At 35.7% G+C, this 22881-nt stretch overlaps 3 protein-coding genes across 10 annotated transcripts in view; 2 read left to right on the forward strand and 1 right to left on the reverse strand.

The window, feature by feature from the left end:
- The window catches only part of LOC111055726 (glycoprotein 3-alpha-L-fucosyltransferase A), a 109156-nt gene that overhangs the window by 57126 nt on the left and 29149 nt on the right, over positions 1–22881 (forward strand). For 4 of the 8 annotated variants that reach the window (XM_039433609.1, XM_039433610.1, XM_039433608.1 and 1 more), the window contains exons 4-5: positions 18121–18297; positions 22200–22565. In XM_039433609.1, coding sequence (XP_039289543.1) covers positions 18121–18297; positions 22200–22565 — 543 coding nt within the window. The remainder of the gene's footprint in view (positions 1–18120; positions 18298–22199; positions 22566–22881) is intronic. The other 4 variants (XM_039433604.1, XM_039433606.1, XM_039433605.1 and 1 more) reach the window with 1 other exon arrangement.
- On the forward strand, positions 3901–9930 carry LOC120352542. Its single transcript, XM_039433612.1, has 3 exons — positions 3901–4097; positions 7758–7901; positions 9425–9930. Exons 1-3 carry the CDS (start codon positions 3947–3949, stop codon positions 9748–9750), a joined length of 621 nt encoding a protein of 206 aa, XP_039289546.1. The 5' UTR covers positions 3901–3946; the 3' UTR covers positions 9751–9930.
- On the reverse strand, positions 9944–11816 carry LOC120352543 (putative nuclease HARBI1). The gene is made up of 3 exons (XM_039433613.1): positions 11724–11816; positions 11049–11168; positions 9944–10312 (listed from the first exon to the last, which is right to left on the reverse strand). The coding sequence occupies exons 1-3, from the start codon at positions 11765–11767 to the stop codon at positions 10165–10167; spliced, it is 312 nt and encodes a 103-aa protein (XP_039289547.1). The 5' UTR covers positions 11768–11816; the 3' UTR covers positions 9944–10164.

Consider the following 22881-nt stretch of genomic DNA (forward strand, 5'->3'; position numbering starts at 1 on the left):
CCAGATTTTTGTTTATTAAGACCCATATTAATTATTTTCAATTTATTATTTTATAACAAAGTTTATTATAATAATACATAAAGTTATTAATTACATAAGTAGTAATTGTAGTTTTAGTTTCATTACATAAGTTTATTATAATTTTAATATTAATTACATCAGATACCGGTATTAGCTATAGAAGACAGTTGCAAGGCAGAGAGAATCGGCAAAGCTGTTCTCCTATCTTTTTCACTACCATCACAACCTCAGAACGTCAGTCTAAAGTCGTCTGGAGTGAAAAATAATATTAGGAGTATGTTTTAATAACTTGTTTCAGGTATCTTTCTATCAATACACTCACTATACACCAAATATTAAGATAGCATTTAATAGATAGACGACCCAATTCTCCCCAGAATTATAATTTTAACCTTAAAATCTCAATATTAAAATCTCAATATCACGCATAACGTGGTGATACATTAATTATTCATCATAAATCAGCTGACAACAGATGTGTGGAGAAGCCAGTCTATAGCTGTATTTCCATAAGGTCTATAGTTCTGTTTCAATCAGGTAGTTGTGGATGAGAAATCTGCGTGAGGTCTACTGTTCACAGAACTACTAGTAACTTCATTGACCGAGCGAAGTGAGGTCTAAGATTCAAGTCGACGGTTTGGCATTTCTCTTAATGTTTAAATGCTTAAATGTTTATATGTTTATAATTATGTTGCGCATTTACGGCGAAATGCGGTAATAGATTTTCATGAGATTTGACAGGTATGTTCCTTTTTAAATTGCGCGTCGACGTATATACAAGGTTTTTGGAAATTTTGCATTTCAAGGATAATATAAAATGAAAAAGGAGCCTCCTTCACAGCCAATATTACCGTAGAAATCATACTATAGAATTCATCATAATAATCAGCTGTCTAGTGGTCTATAATACCACTACCTCCGTAAACAAAGCCGTAGTGCATTCGTGTGACGTCAGCACAAGTAGGGCTTCTACACCAATAAAAATTCGTTGATTTCAGCTGATCTATATCAGCTAGCAGTTTTATTGGTCTAGGAGACCTACCTGTGCTGACGTCACACTAATGCACTATGGCTTTATTTACGGAGGTAGTGATAATACCCGTTCAAAAACATCGAACATCTTGAAAATTGTATCTTTCCATCAACTTTGTAGACAGTTGCAGTCAGACCTGATAACAGCGCTCACACTCACATTCCGGGACGACACGTCACGGTACGATATAGGACAGAAAGCTCTATGTTTATTTAGGATTTTTTCTAGACATTTTAAATTGATAATTATTTATTTATTATATTCATTTTTGAGAAAACATAACAACAGGTCAATGTAACTCACTGAGCGCGAGGTCTACTGTTCGCAAATGTGAGTTTTATACTACGGGAGTAAACCGTCAAAAATATCTGGCCCTGCCGAGATTCGAACTCGGGCCGCTGGTTCACTAAGGCAGCGACTAGACCACTAGACCACGGCTCCTCTGCATAACTGAGCAGTATTAATCGAAAGACCCCCCTCGTAGGTCGTTCAGCGAAGCAGTTACATCTTCTCTCTGTTCCAACTACCAGGGCCGCATAACGCAGTAGTAGTTGATATAGTGAGGTCCGTGTTGCAGCCAGACCTGATAACAGCGCTCACTCTCACATTCCGGGACGACACGTCACGGTACGATATAGGACAGAAAGCTCTATGTTTATTTAGGATTTTTTCTAGACATTTTAAATTGATAATTATTTATTCATTTTTGAGAAAACATAACAAACAGGTCAATGTAACTCACTGAGCGCGAGGTCTACTGTTCGCAAATATGAGTTTTATACTACGGGAGTAAACCGTCAAAAATATCTGGCTCTGCCCGAGATTCGAACTCGGGCCGCTGGTTTACTAAGGCAGCGACTAGACTAGACCAGACCCCTCTCGTAGGTCGTTCAGCGAAGCAGTTACATCTTCTCTCTGTTCCAACTACCAGGGCCGCATAACGCAGTAGTAGTTGATATAGTGAGGTCCACCTTGTAATGGCAGTAGAGAAAGAGGCGTTTCCTGAATAACGGCAGTAATTCGCTCATGACATCAGGGAGTGGTGCTATGATGCTGAGATGAGTCTATAATTTTATATTATGTTTGTTGCAAATTTAATACAGATTTCAGTTGGTTTTATTGATTTACAGAAAGTTCAAACTATTTTATATTCGAGTTTCATGCAGTTTGCAGGCCAATAGAAACTGGAACAGATTATTTCCACCTCACCCCCCTCCAAACTCACCACAACCATAGACGTTGCCAGGTGAATCATTAATAATTTGTTTCACATTTATGATCAGCTGTGAACAACGTTGATTAATTCTTATTTGGCAGCGTTGGACCCATCTGGTCCAATTCCCATAGTTAATGCTAATAACTCACAGAAAATTGATGATGTACTTATTGTATTAATCAATAATTTTATCAATAATCAATTACCACATCACACCACATAATTACTAAATGAAAAGACAATATTTGACAGAGATGTTATAGTAAGAATATAGATAACAAATTCGAAAACTTTCGATTTGGGATTGGATTATTACAATTTCGCAATTAAACTGTCGATACTCGATCACTTGGAACATTCTGGAGGCAAACCCACAAAATGGTTTCTGCATTATGCAGACTATAGTGTCGAATAGAAAAATGCTTTTATTCTCCATTACATTATGATTACAAAATAATTAAACACACATTTACAGCTTGATCACGCGATCGCCAACCGGAAAAACATGCAATTGTAGAAAACACCATGAATATGATCAAGTGTATAATAAAAGAAACAAGAAATTATAAGACATGATGATCAATTAAAGCAATTAGAGTGTTCTTACCGGCTCCAAGTCCCATCTCTTTTAGTACCGTACACAAAATTTTGCGAAATGTCCTTCGTTGTACCTATTGATTGCTTCAAACACTCCGAAATTTAATGTTTTCATTTGAAAAAATATTTTTTAGGTACTATCGTCCACTCAACATTATTAAAACTTTCGTTTGAATTTTGCGTTTTTCTTGTTGTGCATTTTTTTCAAAACATCCGTTCGAGATAAATCTCTGAAAATTAATTCCATCTCACTCATATAACTGCTTCGGGTAGATGAAAGTGGCTCTTATGATTATAAACTGCACCGGTGTTGAGTGCCTGTTTATATTTGCACCAAGTATCTAAACATAAATCGTGTTGTAGTTTCTCGTCACTAGAGGCTAAGTGATGATGTAGCCCAAATCGTATTTGCCATATTTTTTCTACACTATTTGAGTTATTGCGTATAGCACAGCCATAGAATTTCTGGATTGTCCGAATGGCCTTATCAAAGTCACAATCCTATGCCAAAGCATGCTAAAATATGTATTATATGGTACACGTTTCTCATTAACCTATCTACCTATACAATTGGAATTGGTTTCATTTTTCTAAACATTAGGATTGATTTTTTTTATAGCAAATTTTGTATTTGATACAGATTTTATAGAAGTACGCTGCAAATTCATGCATCTCGGCTGGTGTTTCAGTTTCAGCCACTCCACCGCCGCTATAAACATTGTTTTGAAAAAACCACGACACTACAAAGAAAGATGATAACCAGTGGCGTGTATATTGTTGAAACATCAAAAAACAGACAAATATTTTCAATATAAGCCGAGATACGTGTACCCAAAGTTGAAAATATTATCTTTCCAGTAAAACACAGTCAACGGTCTCTGTTGTTCCCCTCGATAATTTTGACCAACTTGATTGCAAGTTTAAACCACAACGTAGAAGGTTCTACTTCTACTTCTCTTCTCTTTGTCTAAACAAAGAACCAAGGAAGGTTCCACAGAATGCTCACAGAGGTCGCTTCGTTCGTCCGCCCAGCGACCACCTTCTCAGTTCTATCTTTTCAGTTTAGTTTGACTTTAACCATGCCTCGCTGCGGACCGGTTTTTAAAAAAATGCGACATGGTTTTGCCAAAAAAAAGTCGGTACCTCTTGCGCTATCGTCTCCTCTTCCATCGGATTCACGTTCTAGTGCTAAAATTGAGTTGCCAGAAGACGAAAAACGATTAGTAGATAGTAAGGATTTCGAATATAATGTATTAAATTTAGATAATTTGTTCAATATACTCAGTGAGATGGCTAGCTGTAGGATTTGTAATCAAAGTTTAGTGTTTAGAAAAACTCATTTGATAGGATTAGCTTTTAGGATAGATATTTCATGTACAGCCTGTGATGTATATAGTCAGATTAGGAATTGTGAAGAAGTACAGAGTGGAAATACATATTATGATTTGAATTTGAGATTAGCTTTAGGTTTTAGATCAATAGGAAAAGGCGAGAACTCGGCGAAATTGTTTTGTGGTGTTATGAATTTACCGTCACCGCCAGGTAAATTCCAACAACACGAACAATTTGTTAGTGAATTTAGTAAAACGATTAGTGAAAGGTCGATGAAAAGCGCGGTAGAGGAAGCAGTCGAGTCGTGTGGCAGCCGAGACTTGTGCGTAGCTGTGGACGGGTCTTGGCAAAAACGAGGACACACGTCTCAAAACGGATTTGTGTCAATAACGTCAGTTGATACCGGTATAGTTTTGGACGTTTCTGTAAAGTGTAAATTCTGTAGATGTCCACAGAAATCGAATAATATTCATGACGACAATTGTATCGCCAATTATTCAGGGAGTAGTGGTGGGATGGAAGTTTCTGGGGCTCTGGGATATCTTCAAAAGATCTCAACAATTATATCAAGTGAGATACTTGGAATATTTAGGCGACGGCGACTCCAAAGCGTTTCAGGCGGTTTGCGCGGAGGCGCCGTACGGGCCGGACGTTTCAATTCACAAATTAGAATGTGTCCAGGCACGGCCCTAGGGACTTTGCCGCCCTGGGCGAAATCGGCAAACGCCGCCCCCCCCCCAAACCAGGTATCCCGTCTAATAATTATTGTTTACTTAAAAATTTGCCCGAAGGTTATCAGCTTTTCCAGTTAAAAATGACATTTAAACAAATATTTGACAAAATATAAATATTGAGGAATAAGTGCAGGCAACGAATGCTCAAATAAAGGTATGGAGGGAAAATTTTGGAACACAATTTTCAACTCTGCAGCTCTTCTAAGGATAGTAAGAGGATTAACAAATCAAAAGTCCTCACCCCTACCTCATGTGCTTAAGGAGTGGAGGTGGTTTGAAAGTACCATTTTTTTCATTTTTCTCATATATCTCGGAAACTATGCATCTTATCAACATTTGTACACTGTACAAAATTGAAGCTCACAAAATTACCAACAAGTTTTGTTCTCAACATTTTCTTCATATACCTCATAGTTTCTGAGATATCCGCTCTTGAAGGTGAGACATTTTTTGAAAAACCACTTCTGCCTCCAATTTTTTCATCTTTTCGGCCTTATAATTTTTGAACGATTGATGAGAAAAATCCGTGCTGATTATAAGCTGACGGAGCATCAAATTATCTTCAATTTGATGTATATTTTCACTATTTTACGCATTTCCCTACGACTGTTGCAGCAGTTTTAGTGTTGAGAGTGAAAGTTTTGTTTGGTAGAGGATTTCGATAAATCTGATACTTTTTGAGATTTATATGTTCTAAAGTGGTGCATTTTCAAAAACCCAGTTTTTTCAATTTTTCGCTCTTTCAATTCTTATAACGTTCCAACAATTGATGGGAGAAGAATGTGCTAATTACGAGATTTTAGAGCATTAAATCATCTTCCATTTCATGTATAATTCGACTATTTCATGCATTCCCATAATTATGACTGTTCCAGCAGTTTCAGGTTTGAGAGTCAAATATCAAGATTTGCAACAAGTGACTTTTTTCGAATATCACACTATTCTGTGATCATGAATTGGAGTGTGCTTCAGTATGAACATCCATATTGAGTACCTGGAACTTATTGGTACCAGACGTATTGGAACGTCTGCGGAACTGAACACAGGGGGTGTTTCTAAACTTCCTACCAAACAAGACATTCAAAACTAAAACTACTGCTACAGTCGTATGGGAATGCTTGGAATAGTCGAATTATACATGAAATGGAAGATGATTTAATGCTCTAAAATCTCGTAATTAGCACATTCTTTTTTCATCAATTGTTGAAAGTTAAAAGACTTGAAAGAGCGAAAAATGGAAGAAAATCTGGGTTTTTGAGAATGAATCACTTTAGAACATATATATCTCGAAAAGTTAGTATCATATTTATTGAAAACCTCTACAAAACAAAACTTGTAGGAAATTCATTGAGCTTCATTTTTATGTGGATGATTATGTCAATAGAACTCATTGTTTCCAAGATATAAGCATGTAAGTAAAAGTGGAAAATGCAACTTTCAAACCAACCTCATCCCTTTAGCACATGATGTAGGGGTTGGGATTTTTGATATGCTCACCTCCAAACTATTGTCAACAGAGCTGCAAAGTCTAAAATTGAGTTCCAAACATTCCCTTCAAATTTCATTGTCAACTGATCTATTGTTGCTGAACAGAAAATTTCACTCTAAACTGCTGCAACAGTCGTAGGGAAATGCGTAAAATAGTGAAAATATACATCAAATTGAAGATAATTAGATGCTCCGTCAGCTTATAATCAGCACGGATTTTTCTCATCAATCGTTCAAAAATTATAAGGCCGAAAAGATGAAAAAATTGGAGGCAGAAGTGTTTTTTCAAAAAATGTCTCACCTTCAAGAGCGGATATCTCAGAAACTATGAGATATATGAAGAAAATGTAGAGAACAAAACTTGTTGGTAATTTTGTGAGCTTCAATTTTGTACAGTGTACAAATGTTTATAAGATGCATATCTTTTTAGTTATAACCTTCAAAAGCCCAAAAAAACGGTTTTTCCAAATTTGTTTAAATTTCATTCCATTATAACTTTTTTTGTGCAAGAGATAGAGAGAAATTTCAAGTCTATGAAATTTAGAGCGTTTTTTCAACTTTGAAACGATATATCTTAATGCGCTGTACGTCAAAAAATGAGTTCTCCAGCGCCCTCCAAAGAAAACCCTGCATGATTCTGGTGCGTTTTTCCATAGGCATGAGGTACCTAACAGGCTAGAACTATAAAATCAATTTTTTCATGACTACTTTAAGATAGAGACTTGCAAATGGTCTCAATCTCCTTGTTACAACAAGACGAATAAGAATATTGATGATGATGACAACGAAAATATTCGACATCATTAAAAAATACAAGATGGCGGTCATTATTGAAAGAAAATTTTTTATCGCTTGTTATTCAGTTATTGTGAGAGATATCGGATTGGTTTTACCACCAAAGTGTTTAGAATTAACCAAACAGTGATGTTTGAGAGAATTATCTCATTTCGACCACTCTTTCCATTATTTATTCAACTTCAAAAACTTGAAACATACATTTTTCGGGGACAATATTTCACTTTTCCACTCTGTATATGTATTCCCAGTAGACAAACACTAGTATTATTGGCACAGTGTTGTAGAATATTTCCAAAGCTTCAAAATATTACATCTGGTTGGAGGCTGTAAGTCCATATTTTACGGACCTTCAAGGAGGCATGAGTTACACGGTTTTCCAATTGTTGAGATTGGCATTTGTTGAAAAAAGGGTGTTCTCCGCTGCAAACAGTACTTTTTACTCTTTTTCCGATGATGTTCCAGCCGTAAAATATGGACTTACAGTCTCCAACCAGATGTAATATTTGAAGTTTTTGAAATATTCTACAACACTGTGCAGACTACAAATCCCAAAAATCGGAGGAAAGGAGGAGTAGATTCCGCACTGGAGGGGGGCCCACATCACCACCGAAAGTTGAGGATCCCTGGTTACCAATTGAAAATATTCCGGACGACGATGACGACTTCAATGACTATAATAGCGGTAAGTTAACAAGTCCAGACTGATTAGTCTATTATAATAATTATTGATAATTATAATAATTAATTATATTCCTTGTGTTTCACTCCTGATTAACATCATCTACATGTTGCCAGGGATGGAAAGATCAATTCTTGGATTTCTCATATAGTAAAGTAATATAAAGCTCATAGCACACAGAAAATCATCTGCTCGAAGTTCGCTTTCTTCAAAGTTGCCCAAATTTGGTATGGTTGCATTTTTTATAACACCAATGTGTTTCAATTGAGTCAACTGAACTGAAGTCTAGTTGAATTCAACTAGATAATTATTGAATTCAACTAAACTTTAGTCCAGTTCTTTGCATTCGTAAGCAGCTTACGAACCTTTTATTTTGCTGGTTGAGTGCAGTGAAGTATAACCTGATTACCACGGTTGTACCCCACAATAACACATCTGCATTTTTCAATTTGCATGAATTCTCATTTGATTCCCATCACACTTCATCCAGGCTTTGGACAGATAAGACAAACAATACTCCACTATCACACCCTCTCTCACACACACATTCACTTTCTCTCTTACTAGCCACCCTTAGTACAAAGTGGCAACAGTGTTGGTAGAGACGGGTGGTGGTGTCAAGAGCAAGCTTTGACATTGAGGGACCCATTTTCGTTTGGCCAACTATAGCCTACTAAAGGTACATTTTCATTTGTGCGTAAACTTCTGCAGTCAACGACGACAAGCATTGTTGACATTCATATTGTCCAAATTTCAAGTGTGCTAAAAAAGCAGATCAAATAACTTTTCATTATTTGTGTTTATTATTCAAGAATCAAAACATTTTTAATACTATAAACATATTGCCATTTGAAAGTATAAAAAATATGAACACAAAATTCCACATTAAAACATAATTTAACATCATATTTTAGGTTATTCAGACAAATTGAAATCTACTTAATTTGAGATTCTCACCCTGTTGTGGTCGACGATGGCTGTCTCCATTCTTCAGACTGTTCTGCAGGAGAGGAATAATAAAATAGTTCTGTTTAGACAAGTTGTTTTTTTTTATTCTTTACATTTCAATTGTAAACCTCAAATTCAATTGTAAACCTTTCCTCCATGTCAACTTACAAAATATTTTAGATGCATGGAAGATGTTTCTCATCACTGTGAAGCAAGTTTTTATCCAGATGAAAATAGAAATAATATAAAAAAATTTAACTAAATTTCAACTTGTAACAAATAGTTTTCAACTTATCACACTTGATAATTATAGAAAAAAAGAAGAAAATAAAAAATTAAGCTTATAAAAAAAAATTAATTTATCACACTCACTTGATATAACATACTGTAATATAAATAATTACAATTATTCAACAAATAATAGTTTTGAAACTTATCAGACTTGATGTAATACTATATAAATAAATTTACAATTATTAATACTTCCACCTATAACAAACAGTTTTGAGTCTTATAAAACTAGTATATAAGAATAATGATAGTTGATATAATATAAGGAAGGAAATCCATTTTTTCAGATCATGATGAAACTGAGGTGCTGGAGGGTATGAGGTCAGCAAGCCCAAAGCCTGATACTCCGGGATCTGCAACTGGATCCGCTCAACCACGCATCAAACGTGTCTCATCCAATGCAGACAAGTTCCACAAGAAGAAAATGGAGTACCTTGAAGAGGAACATAAACTTAGATTGACTGTCATCAATGAAGAACATAGGGCTAAAATGGAAGCCATTGAGAAGGAGAAAAAATATTGGACTTTGATGGAGGCCAATGCCCAGAAACAAATGTCTTTTCAAAGGGAAAACTCTCACAGCTCTATTGAGCAAAAAACGTTGGGTTACTAAGTGGAAGCATTGAACATAATTGAATGCCTGGTTATCAAGGGCAAAAACTTTTGTTTGATAAAATTATTGGTAATTATTTCACTTCAAGATTACTTTCATATTCTTTTCTCAATTTGTCATTATCATTATCACTTATTTATCATTTTATAATATCCAATAAAATAGATTCATACTTGAACAGCACAGTCAACTTATTAAAAACATATCACTCATGAAGTTATGACAATATTGTAATGAACTTTGTGTATTGAGGCAAAAGACTAATGCAATCTTGTCATAGCCATTTCTCACTCATTGACTGAAGCACACCAAACGTCATTGTCGTTTTTATCTCAAGAATATTTGTTCAAGAAGTTGATTATTTATATCACTCACTTCAGTTTGTGAAGTGACGGCGGATAATTTGATTACGTGTTAAGATTCCGTCCGGGCGGTCAGTGGCTCCAAAACGTCTTCAAATAATCCTTTTTTTATTCCAAAGTTGTGAAGTATGGCGCAAGCAACAATGACAACACAACAACGACAGGGACTGAACCGTAAGGTGTTGTTATTGTGCAAACATCTGTGGAAAAACAATAATTCAAACTTTATAAACACTAAACTTGTATTTGGAGATTCACAGTATTCATTCATCCAATTATAATATGTTGAAAGATTCGCTAAAAACGCCTTTGGAAACTGTAAAATAATAGTATAATATAGACCTAAGTGACTCCTAAACATGTTCAAATAATCCTTATTTTATTCCAAAGTTGTGAAGTATGGCGCAAGCAATAATAACAATACAACAACAACGGGGACTGAACCGTAAGGTGTTGTTTGCACCATTTTATCATAATGGTGTTTCATTGATGGAAATTACTTTGATATTGTCAAATGCTAAATTTATTCAAATGCTAATGAGTTGATAATATTATTATTAAACGAAACCCCTAATTAAATGCTGTAAATCACCCTGAAGACTTTGTAATAATAATTCTGAAGATTGGGTACATTGTTGGTCTTATCTTAGAGTCCGGAGACCAGACTTATAACCATGTTGAAATATTTTATAATATTGAAAAATCTTCGATGTAATTTTTGAAAAATTATTTTTTAATCTATTGCTGCTCAGAACGGTGGGATATCCAGTATAATGTTGTTTCCAATCAATACAGAAGCAGTAATGACTGGCCACATTCTGAATAGTCTATGTTGCTTGTATTTGTTGAAATAGTTTATAATTAACTATTATCTGCAGAAATAAAGCTTCAAAGTTTTCCATTACATTCAAACTAATTGTATATGGGCAAAATTACCTGAATCTGTTTTTCAGTAGACCAAACATCCTCTCAACTGTCGATCTGGTCCTTATTAAAGCTCGTTGATATCGTTGCTCCGCTGGAGTTTGTGGTCGAAGAAGTGGTGTCATCAAAAATCTGGAATTATATCAATCATGTACTGAATGATTTGTTCAGAACCTTTAATATAAAAGAGTCTGATTGAATAATTCAATTGTTGAAATATCACCTGAAATATGCAATAATAATACTCATTCCTTCAATGATAGATCACAAAGAGCATAGTATTATGATCAACCTAGGCTGAGCCTGCACTATTTCGATGAGATTCCCAAGTTCTCAAATTTTGACGAGTAACCAAACCAAGGCTATGTATTTTCTCAACACTCTATAAAAACATCTGTATGTCTGGAATAAATTAATTCAAGTACGAGAAATCAATTTAGATAACTATAAGGTAAACAAATAGTAATATCATTATTTACGGTACTTTGAATTCACATTGCTAAGCAAACCAGTATAAGAGCTTCAAATACTTATATAACGCTTAATTTGCTTTACAGATATAATAATGTTTGAGTATGAAAGTATTATTGAACACTACATCAGCTTGTTTTAATAATCATTGATTGGGAGGGTATGTCAGAAAACCTTATCTGCAATATTTTAGGATCAAATCAACAGTGTACTTGCCTGTTACATGCGTATCCACTATCTCCGATCAGAATCCCACCCATATCACGTTCTTCAAAAGTTGAATATAGTGACGAGTTTTTCAGAACTCGTGAGTCGTGCGTATTATCTCTTGCACAAAAAAGTTATAATGGAATGAAACTTGAACAAATTTAGAAGAAAAGTTTTTTGGGCTTTTGAAGGTTATAACTAAAAAGATATGCCTTTTAGAGGAAAATGTTATAGTACAAAAATTGTAGAGGAAGATTTTAAAAATATTTTCGTAAAAAAACGGTTGAATATCTTCAACGGTTATTGAAATACAAGCGATATAGCAAAACCCTTGAAATTTGGCGGCCATCTTGTTTCCGAGGTGTTTGCCTGTGATTTCGACTTATCATCATCACGATCCTTATTATGCTAGACCTAACGAAGAAATTGAGACATCTTCCATGGCTGTTACTCAAGAATGACCACGGAGTGCCTTATTCATGACATTTGCGCCCGGACTATATTATATCAAGTGAGATTCTTATTAGAATATTTAGGAGACGGCGACTCTAAAGCGTTTCAGGCGGTTTGTGCGGAGGCGCCGTACGGGCCGGGCATTTCAATTCATAAATTGGAATGTGTCGGTCATGTGCAGAAAAGGATGGGATATAGACTTAGAAAATTAAAATCGCAGAAGCCATCGATAGGCGGTAAGGGTAAACTAACAGATAAGGCCATACAAACTATCCAGAAATTTAATGACTGTGCTATACGCAATAATACAAATAGCGTAGAAAATATGGCAAATGCGTTTTGGGCTACATACCATCACTTAGCCTCTAGTGACGAGAAACCTAAACATGATTTATGTTTAGAAACCTGGTGTAAATATAAACAGACACTCAACACCGGTGCAGTTCATAGTCACAAGTCCCACTTCCATCTACCCGAAGCAGTAATGAGTGAGATGGAATTTATTTTCAAAGATTTATCGCGGACGGAACTTTCGAAAAAATGCACAGCTGGAGAAACTCAAAATTCGAATGAAAGTTTCAATAGTGTTGTTTGGACGATAATACCCCCCAAAAAAAAAACATTCGTTCAAATGAACACATTGAATTTTGGAATGTTCGAAGCGATAAACAGTTACGAAGGACATTTAGCAAAAGTTTGTGTATTAGAAGAGATGGGACTTGGAGCTGGTAAGAACACTCTCATTGTTTTAATTATTGATCATTATGTCTTTTAATTTCTTGTTTCTTTTATTATGCACTTGATCATATTCATGGTGTTTTCTACAATTGCATGTTTTTCCGGCTGGCGATCTTGTGTGATCTCGCTTTATGTATGTTTAATTATTTTGTATTCATAGTGTAATGGAGAATGGAAGCTTTTTTCTATTCGACATTGTATTCTGCATAATGCAGAAGCCATTTTGTGGGTTTGCCTCCAGAATGTACCAAATGATGGACTGTTTAATTGCGAAATTGTAATAATCCAATCTCAAATCGAAAGTTTTCGAATTTGTTATCTATATTCTTACAGCATCACTGTCAAATATTGTCTTTCCATTTAGTAATTATGTGGTGTGATGTGGTAATTTATTATTGATAAATATTGATTAATACAATAAGTACATCATCAATTATGTGAGTTATTAGCATTAACAATGGGAATTTGAACAGATAGGTCCAACGCTGCCAAATAAAAATAATTAATCAACGTTGTTTACAGCTGATCATAAATTTATTATTGACCGAGTGAAGTGAGGTCTAAGATTCAAGTCGACGGTTTGGCATTTCTCTTAATGTTTAAATGTTTGAATGCTCAAATGCTTAAATATTTGAATGCTCAAATGCTTAAATGTTTATATGTTGCGCATTTAAGTAATAATAGATTTTCATGAAATTTAAAAGGTATGTTCCTTTTTTAATTGCGCGTCGACGTATATACAAGGTTTTTGGAAATTTTTCATTTGAAAGACAATATAAAAGGAAAAAGGAGCCTCCTTCATACGCCAATATTGGAGTAAAAATCAGACTATAGCATTATTCATCATAAATCAGCTGACAAGTGATTACACAGATGTGTGGAGAAGCCAGTCTATTGCTGTATTTCCATAAGGTCTATAGTTTCAATCAGGTACTTGTGGATGAGAATACTGCGTGAGGTCTACTGTTCACAGAACTACTAGTTTAAAAGAGTGAAGCTTCAAAAATATATGGCTCTGCTGAGATTCGAACTCGGGCCACTGGTTTACAAAGCCAGCGTATGGACCACCATACTTCGGACCGCATAACTTCTCCCGTGAGGTGGTGAAGGATCCAGTAGGGGAAGCAAGCTGCCCGGCTAAATATGACCCCCCCACCACATGATATCTCCGCCACAAAAATTAAAATGAAGCCACCCTCCTAATTTACAGAATATTCTGCTGTCTTCATAACAATCACCTTCACACACAATCGGCCGTTGTATCAGCTGGCAATATAGATTTTATTCCTCGCTTTTATTCTCTACAAAAGTGGAGAAAGTTGGAATTTCACGAGATTTGCAGCTATTCTTACTTGTCATTAGAATAACTCTCGAGACCAAAGATTGATTTTTTCAAACTTTGACCAATATAGAAATAGGGGATAATTTTATACAGTATCTACAGTAGCCTATTATTTATCTATAATATATTTGTATATTACCATATACAAGTTTTTCTCACGTTTATTCATAGAAAATGAAGCAAATGCTCCATATTTTGGAAGTATAAGCAAATGCTCAACTTTATTCATATGGCCCAAACATTTGACTATAATAATATATTTGTATATTACCATATACAACAAAAATACAAAACAAATACAAATATACGCAACACAAATATATACAAATTAATAATCATACCTGTCAGATAAATACTAGTTGACCAAGCGAAGTGAGGTCCAAGATTCAAGTCGACGGTTTGGCATTATTTCTCTTAATGTTTAAATGTTTGAATGTTTATATGTTGCGCATTTACGGCGAAACGCGGTGATAGATTTTCATGAAATTTGACAGGTATGTTCCTTTTTTAATTGCGCGTCGACGTATATACAATGTTTTTTTGGAAATTTTGCATTTCAAGGATAATATATAAAAGGAAAAAGGAGTCTCCTTCATACGCCAATATTAGAGTAAAAATCGGACTAGAATTCATCATAAATCAACTGACAAGTGATCACACAGATGCGTAGAGAAGCCAGTCTATTGCTGTATTTCCATAAGGTCTATAGTTTCAATCAGGTAGCCCACTTGTGGATGAGAATACTGCGTGAGGTCTACTGTTCACAGAACTACTAGTACAATAAGTACACTAGTAGTTCTGTGAACAGTAGACCTCACGCAGTATTCTCATCCACAAGTACCTGATTGAAACTATAGACCTTGGAAATACAGCAATAGACTGGCTTCTCCACACATCTGTGTAATCAGTTGTCAGCTGATTTATAATGATTAATTCTATAGTCTGCTTTTTAATCTAATATTGGCGTATGAAGGAGGCTCCTTTTTCTCCTGAAAATCACAAATACATATTTGTATTATATAATTACCAGAGTATACAATACAATAAGATCTTATTTTTCTCTCTCCCTATGATTTCGATAATTGACCGAGCAAAGTGAGGTATAAGATTCAAGTCGACGGTTTGGCATTTCTCTTAATGTTTATATGTTGGGCATTTACGGCGAAACGCGGTAATAGATTTTCATGAAATTTGACAGGTATGTTCCTTTTTTAATTGCGCGTCGACGTATATACAATGTTTTTGGAAATTTTGCATTTCAAGGATAATATAAAAGGAAAGAGGAGCTTCCTTCATACGCCAATATTAGGGTAAAAATCGGACTAGAATTCATCATAAATCAACTGACAAGTGATCACACAGATGCGTGGAGAAGCCAGTCTATTGCTTTATTTCCACTAGTATTTTTGTGAACAGTAGACCTCACGCAGTATTCTCATCCATAAGTACCTGATTGAATCTATAGACCTTGGAAATACAGCAATAGACTGGCTTCTCCACACATCTGTGTAATCACTTGTCAGCTGATTTATGATGAATTCTATAGTCTGATTTTTATAATAATATTGGCGTATGAAGGAGGTTCCTTTTTCCTTTCATATTAACCTTGAAATGCAAAATTTTAAAAAACCTTGTATACACGTTGACGCGCAATTTAAAAAGGAACATACCTGTCAAATTTCATGAAAATCTATTACCGCGTTTCGCCGTAAATGCGCAACATATAAACATTTAAACATTTAGAGAAGCCAAACCGTCGACTTGAATCTTAGACCCCACTTCGCTCGGTCAATAATGAGTGTATTTTAGAGTTGATTGAAAATGAAAATATACCGGTATACAAATTATCAAAATCAGCTGTTCTGAATCAGAATTACTTTGCTCTGAATCAGAAGACAATGGTAACGGTTCAATTCCTTTCAATTCGGTCCGAATTCAGCAAAAAGAAATAGAATAATATTTTTCTTCGTTGAAAGAGAAGGCCTTCAGCGCAGGCCTAGATGACAAAAGAATTCTCAATGGATGAAGTGGGTGGATACTGATGAGTTTTCAGGTAAAAAGTCTAGAATAGACTAGTCGAATGGTGGGGAGAGCTGTCCACAGTTGCAGCTGTCACAGGACAGTGGCAGAGAGAATCCAGGTAACAAGTTAGGAACAATAAAAATCCAGGTAACAAACAGTCTTGTCTATCACAGCCCACAGAACAACATCCACAGTTCAAATCGAAGGACCCCCCGTCTACATTTGGGACAGTGGGAGAGAATACAGGTAACAATAAATTTATTGGTAACATGGGAAAAGGAGCTGTCAACTCGAGGCTGGCTACTGTTAAAACCCAATAAATTTTATTGTCAGTTAGGAATAATAAAAAAAATCCAGGTAACAAACAGTCTGGTCTAAAAACCTACCAGGCTTGCATAGCACAGTAGCACTTGCTATGGAGAAGTCCTCTTAAAAATGCTAGTGGAGAAAGATAGGAGAACAGCTTTGACGATTTTCTGCCTTGTCACTGCCTCCTATAGAGGATAGCAGATACCGGTATATCATCTAGCGTAGTAATAATAATATTGTTCATTCTTGCTAAAATTATCATTTATAATTTATCCATCAAGAAGTATGTATATATTTTGCAATGTATAAATGTTTGACGATGATGATTATGAGCTAGACAGTGTATGGTTTAGTGCGTAGGTACATAAATAACAGAAATCTACAGATAGCACTTCTTCAAATTAATTAAGTTTGTAGTGTGAATGTTGAAGTTGTGGAACTTTTCCATAATTTATTGAAGAAACTTAAAATGTTGTCAAAAATCCACTTTATTTAAATAAAAATCAATATTCTACAGGAGCATGCTTTCGTGTGTGCTCACACATCATCAGCTGACAGCTGATGTAACTCACAGCTTGAGTTATTCAGCTGACAGCTGATGTAACTCACAGCTGATGATAAAATATTAATTTTTATTTAATTAAAGTGAATTTTTGACAACGTTTTAAGTCTATTCAATCACTTATTCAAAGTTAGTCACTTTTGTTTCTTTTTATAGATACCATCCATCATTATTAAGAAATTTAATGCAGCCTTTACTGCTCTATTTGATTATAGTTTCCTGCATGTCGCTTTTTAATAAAAACAACTATAAGCTATGAAATTAACTTAACTTTGATGGGAGAATCAAAATAATAAGTGTTCTACTGAAAACAAAGAAAAAAGTTGAATGAAATGTTAGTTTTCAAGTGGAAATCGCACCAAATTGAAGGTATATTTTTAAAAATTTTCGGGGGAGAACCCCCAGCCACTCTTTGGTGAGGGTATTCAATAAGCACCACCCCCTTCCAGGCACCAGGTTTAAGTGCTTTCTATGTTATGATCCCCCAACGAATTGTTTTTCTGGATGCCCCACTGGCCTACAGCTAAGCAACGGAAAGTGGAGAAACTTCATACTTAGTAATTTATACTTTCAAACTTCAATTTCCAACTTCATACTTTCAAACTTTGTAGTTATTTTTGTAGTAGGTACTATGTAGGTACTACTCGACTATCATCACCTCAATTTGAACAACACAATTTTCACTTTATATTTTGTGAAAAAGCAATTCCATTTCCGATGATTATTTGTTACAACATACATGGTCTTATTCCGATATTTTATTGTATACAGTTGTTTGTTGTTACAATTCATTCAATTTCATTGATTGCATGACATTTATATGCATTTTCTACAATTGATGTCAAATCAAATCAAGTTTTATTGTTCACATCAGTTTAGAACAAAAAACACTATATCATCAATTTGAAAAAAATGTAATATTAATGATTATATTCAGTAGTTACAGCTTATGTTATATTTTATTGATTGATATTTCGCAGATATTACTGTTCAACGGCCTGGGAACATGGGGCGTGAAAGCTGGATCAGAGGCCTTCAAGAATTGTCCGGTTGACAGCTGTACAATCACCTCGAATCGAGCCGAGTCCATGGACGCAGACGCCATCTTCTTCAAGGACCATTTCGTGCATCCTGGACACCATAAGCCCCATCGACAGGTCGGTTCAAACTCAAAATTCAGTGTTAAAAAGGAAAATCACCTTCTCTCAGTGTTGATTGAATCTTACAAGTTATAAGAGTAGGGACATCGATTAATACTGAGGGTGATGCCCACATAAGCTAATAGGCTTGTGCGTGGGTAATGAGTGAGAGGGATGATGATGAGAGATGACGACTACTCTTTAGAGTCTTTAGGTAGTCGGAACCGACGCCTTATCGTCTCCTCCGAAAGACGGACATTAAATCCATATTAAGTCTCGTTTGTTATAATGTGGTCCATTTGGAGTTTAAGCCACCGGCTGATGGAATTCAGTTCACACTTTTGACTATGCAAAGGGCCCTAAGCCGAATCAAATCAAATTAATTGAATAGACTTTGAAAACGTTGTCAAAAATCCACGTTAATTAAAAAAAAATCAATATTTTACAGGAGCATGCTTTCGTGTGCTCAAGTTCCACAACATCAACATTCACGCTACAAACTCAATCAAATCAAATTACTTTATTCACTTCATAGTACAATTCTTACATAATATAACAACATAAAATATAATCTAGTACATAGGTACTCCTCATTTTGCTCAAATGGCAAGGCATTGTTTCTTTGTTCGTAAACTTTGGAATAAGAGTAGAGACAACGATCAATACTGAGGGTGATGCCCACATAATATCATAGGCAGGTGCGCCATTTAGGGGGGGGCATGGGGGGCCTAGACCCCCCCCCCCTAAGGATCACATGAATGATGAAAATGCGGGTCTATCTACACGAATCCTTAGAATGTCATACCATAGAGAAACGATAGCATAAGTAGATATCCCATGGTATGGGGAATTTATGTTGCAACTTTTACTGTTATCTCAAGCCGATTACTGTCGAAAGTAGAGATAATCTAAGACTTTGAACGCACTTTTTTGCTCGAAATCCCCTCCCCCCTCTCCCCCCTCGTCCATCCCTCCTCCCCTTCCCCCCGCCTGTAGGGTGGGGGGTGTTCTAAAAATAGATTTCCCCTTCCACCTGCCCAGTGGAGGTGAGGGGGATGAAAAGAGAGAGAGATATATCTTTCTCTCTCTTTCTAAAAATAGATTTCCCCTTCCCCTTACCCAGTGGGGGTGAGGGGGTTGAAAAGAGATATCTCTCTCTCTCTCCCCTTCCCCTTGCCCAGGTGAGGGAAAAAAAAATTTCCCTTTTAGGAGGAAAAATTCCCTCTCTATAGTGACAGATTGAAGTGAATACATATTTCTACATCTAATGCTATACTGACAGATTGAGGTGAATGCTAGATGAGGGAAAAAAATCTCTTTGAGAGGGAAAAATTCTCTACTGTCAAATTAAAGTGAATCCATATTTCTACATCTAATGCTATACTGACAGATTGAAGTGAATCCATATTTCTACATCTAATGCTATACTGACAGATTGAAGTGAATCCATTTCGCTCTAATGCTATACTATGATGCCAGACTCACTTTGAGAAATTCCTTTGGTGTCAGATTAAAGTGAATTCATATTTCTACATCTAATGCTATACTGACAGATTGAAGTGAATCCATTTCGCTCTAATGATATACTACGATGACGGGCTCAAGAGAGAGAGGAGGATACGGCCCCCCCTCGCTTCTCACAACCAGCAGACGGATCTGCTTTCTTCTTCTTTTACTCGGGGCATCTCTTTCCCGCACCCTTCTTTATTACGAAAGGCGAGTAAAGGAGATAAGGATCAAGTTCCATTTTGATCGAGCGTTCCTATACTGTCAGATTAAAGTGAAACGTTTCTCTCTCACCAGCATTACGAAAGGCGAGTAAGGAAGAATGTAGCGAATTTAGTATAAGTTCTATAATGGGTCATATTTATGCTTGCTTTCCAACTGACAGTCAAGAGTTCAATCAAACTGATTATGAATGTGTAAAAAAATTGAGCTCTTTTGCTGTACAAACATGGCAGTCGTTTTTTTTTTTTAAGTGATTTCTCCGACAATATGTAAGTATAATTGGAATGTGCTAGCATATCCAAAAATACTTACACATTCTCAGACCTATTTCACTCGGGACGGAACTCAACGTCTATAGTTACCATGAAACTGCCTTAAGAAGATACGATTTCCGCTCACATTTAATTGCCATGAACGAGAATTAAAACTTCTGATGTTATTCTCATTCAAAACCACTGAATATTCTTTCGGCAACTTGATAGTATGTTTAAAGTCGGCTTCACTATCAATATCGATAATTTTAAGGTGAATTTCACCATTATCGGCAAATGTTACCTTTGTTACCACAAACCAATCATAGGCATAAAATTCAAAACCCCAATCAACTACTGGATTTGCTTCTACAGACAACTCGTTGAAACTTGTGCAGTCAAAATAGTTAGACATCATGTTGTCACTTCACCTGTTTAGAGTAAAGTGACGCGTGCATTCGCTCGCGTGTGCCTCATCTAGTCACATCTGCTCTGCTCCCTGTGAGGTCCCTTTCTAAGCTCGATAACTCCTGCACCGAAAACCGTTACATGAAAAAATGTCTAAATCGATTTATGTGACAAGTGTTTAGTCATTAAAGCTACTTCACTCTCTCACACATCCTTTAGAAGATTTATTGATATACTCAAAAATGTCTAGACTGTGAAATTTGAAACTATAGGTGTTAAAAGTTCACTCTCTCACACATCCTTTAGAAGATTTATTGATATACTCAAAAATGTCTAGGGTGTGAAATTTGAAACTATAGGTGTTAAAAGTTCACTCTCTCACACATCCTTTAGAAGATTTATTGATATACTCAAAAATGTCTAGGGTGTGAAATTTGAAACTATAGGTGTTCACTCTCTCACACATCCTTTTAAAAGATTTATCGATATACTCAAAAATGTCTAGACTGAAATTTGAAACTATAGGTGTTAAAAGTTCACTCTCTCACACAAGTGTTTATACAATCAATCACACTCGTCTAGACTGAAACAACATATCGTTCACTCTCTCACACAACTCATGATTTTATGTTTTCGGGCCCAATATAAAGTCTTTATATTTGACCAAATCCATTTTTTCTGTAATAATTTGCACTACCTGATGTTCGGAAAGGTTATGATCTTTTGCCTCAATCCAATTCATATGGAAAGACACCTCAGCATATTTTGATACAATGTCAAATGCGATTCTGTGGATAAATAAACTTAGGTAGTCAATGAATGGGGCCGAACATTGCAGTCTCATGACAGCACCCTCTTCCGAATTTTTAATTGCCTCAGCTATTTCATCACGAACGCTTTTCACAGCGTCTGCCATCTCGTTTTTCTTAATAAAATCTCCAATATCATTTTTAGTTGCATACTTTTCTGCAATTTGATTAATTAGAATAGCAATAGCATCTTTTGTAATAAACTGCTCAATACCCTCCATAATATTAGCTTTTATTGCACTCGCCATTTCAGATAATCGTTTTTCAAACTCTTCCTTCGATAATGAAGAACTAATCAATTTCTGCAAAGTAGATTCTAAATATTGCTTATCAATTGGCGATGGGTGTGTTTCATTTACTTTAGTAAAAATTTCTGTACTAAGTTGTTTCAATTTAGTATTGAGATAGTTTCTGTCCAGCACCTCCAAATTCTTAATTTTATCTGATACGGCTTTTAATTTTTCATCTAAATAAGTCTTATCAACTTTATCGTTGTTAATACTGAGCAACTGAGATGAAAAGCTGTCTGTTAAAGTTTTCACTTCTCCTAATGCACTCTCTAGAGTTTGAGTTCTCTCTCCAATAGCTTTATCGATATTAGCACTGAAATTTTGTAATGTACTTAGAATATGTTCTCTTTCAATTATGCTCACTCCAATATTCTTTGTATTTTCCGAAACGAGTTTGGTTATTTGCGAATCTAAATAAAATTTCACGCATCAAGATGAGTTCTCCATCTTCACCATCTTACATCCTGCCGGATAGCCCACCCCCGCAGCGTGTGCTAAACTACTGGCAGCGCAAAGCTGCCGAGTCCTGCGCCGCCTCCTCCGCTGGCGCTGCCGCCTCAGCTCCCGCCTCCGCTGCACCCGCACCCGCTCCACAGGATCCAACATCACCAGGGGGCGAGATCGTGATCGGGCACAGCCCCATTCAGCGCTTGGCTCCAGCACCTATGTGGGCGCTGCGGCGTGCGGTGCTGACAACGCTGAGCAACAAGATCAAGCAGAGGCAGGGCAAGAGGAAACTAACCTTCGAGGAGCCTGAAGTCAGTGGCGAAGAGGAGGATGAGGTGCTCACTCAATCAAAGGTTAGTTTCAACAAATATTATTAACTTGTGTATGCACAGATTTTTTTCTGTGATTGATTGTTAAAAAATCTGTGCACATACGATTTGATCTGAATATTATTTGAACTGATTAGAATGCAAGCAATATTTCCTTGAACTGATTAGAAATGGTATTATGAGATATTATTGTTTAAAGTATTCAATCATGCATAAATGTGACCAATATTATTTGAAGTGCTTGGAATGCAAAGGAAATATTATTTGAACCGAATAGAAATTGATGCTAAGGAAATATTATTTGATCTGCTTAGATATTATTGTTTAAAGTAACCAATCA

The sequence above is a fragment of the Nilaparvata lugens genome, chromosome 7 (assembly GCF_014356525.2).
Source record: "Nilaparvata lugens isolate BPH chromosome 7, ASM1435652v1, whole genome shotgun sequence".
Classification (NCBI taxonomy): Eukaryota; Metazoa; Arthropoda; class Insecta; order Hemiptera; family Delphacidae; genus Nilaparvata; species Nilaparvata lugens.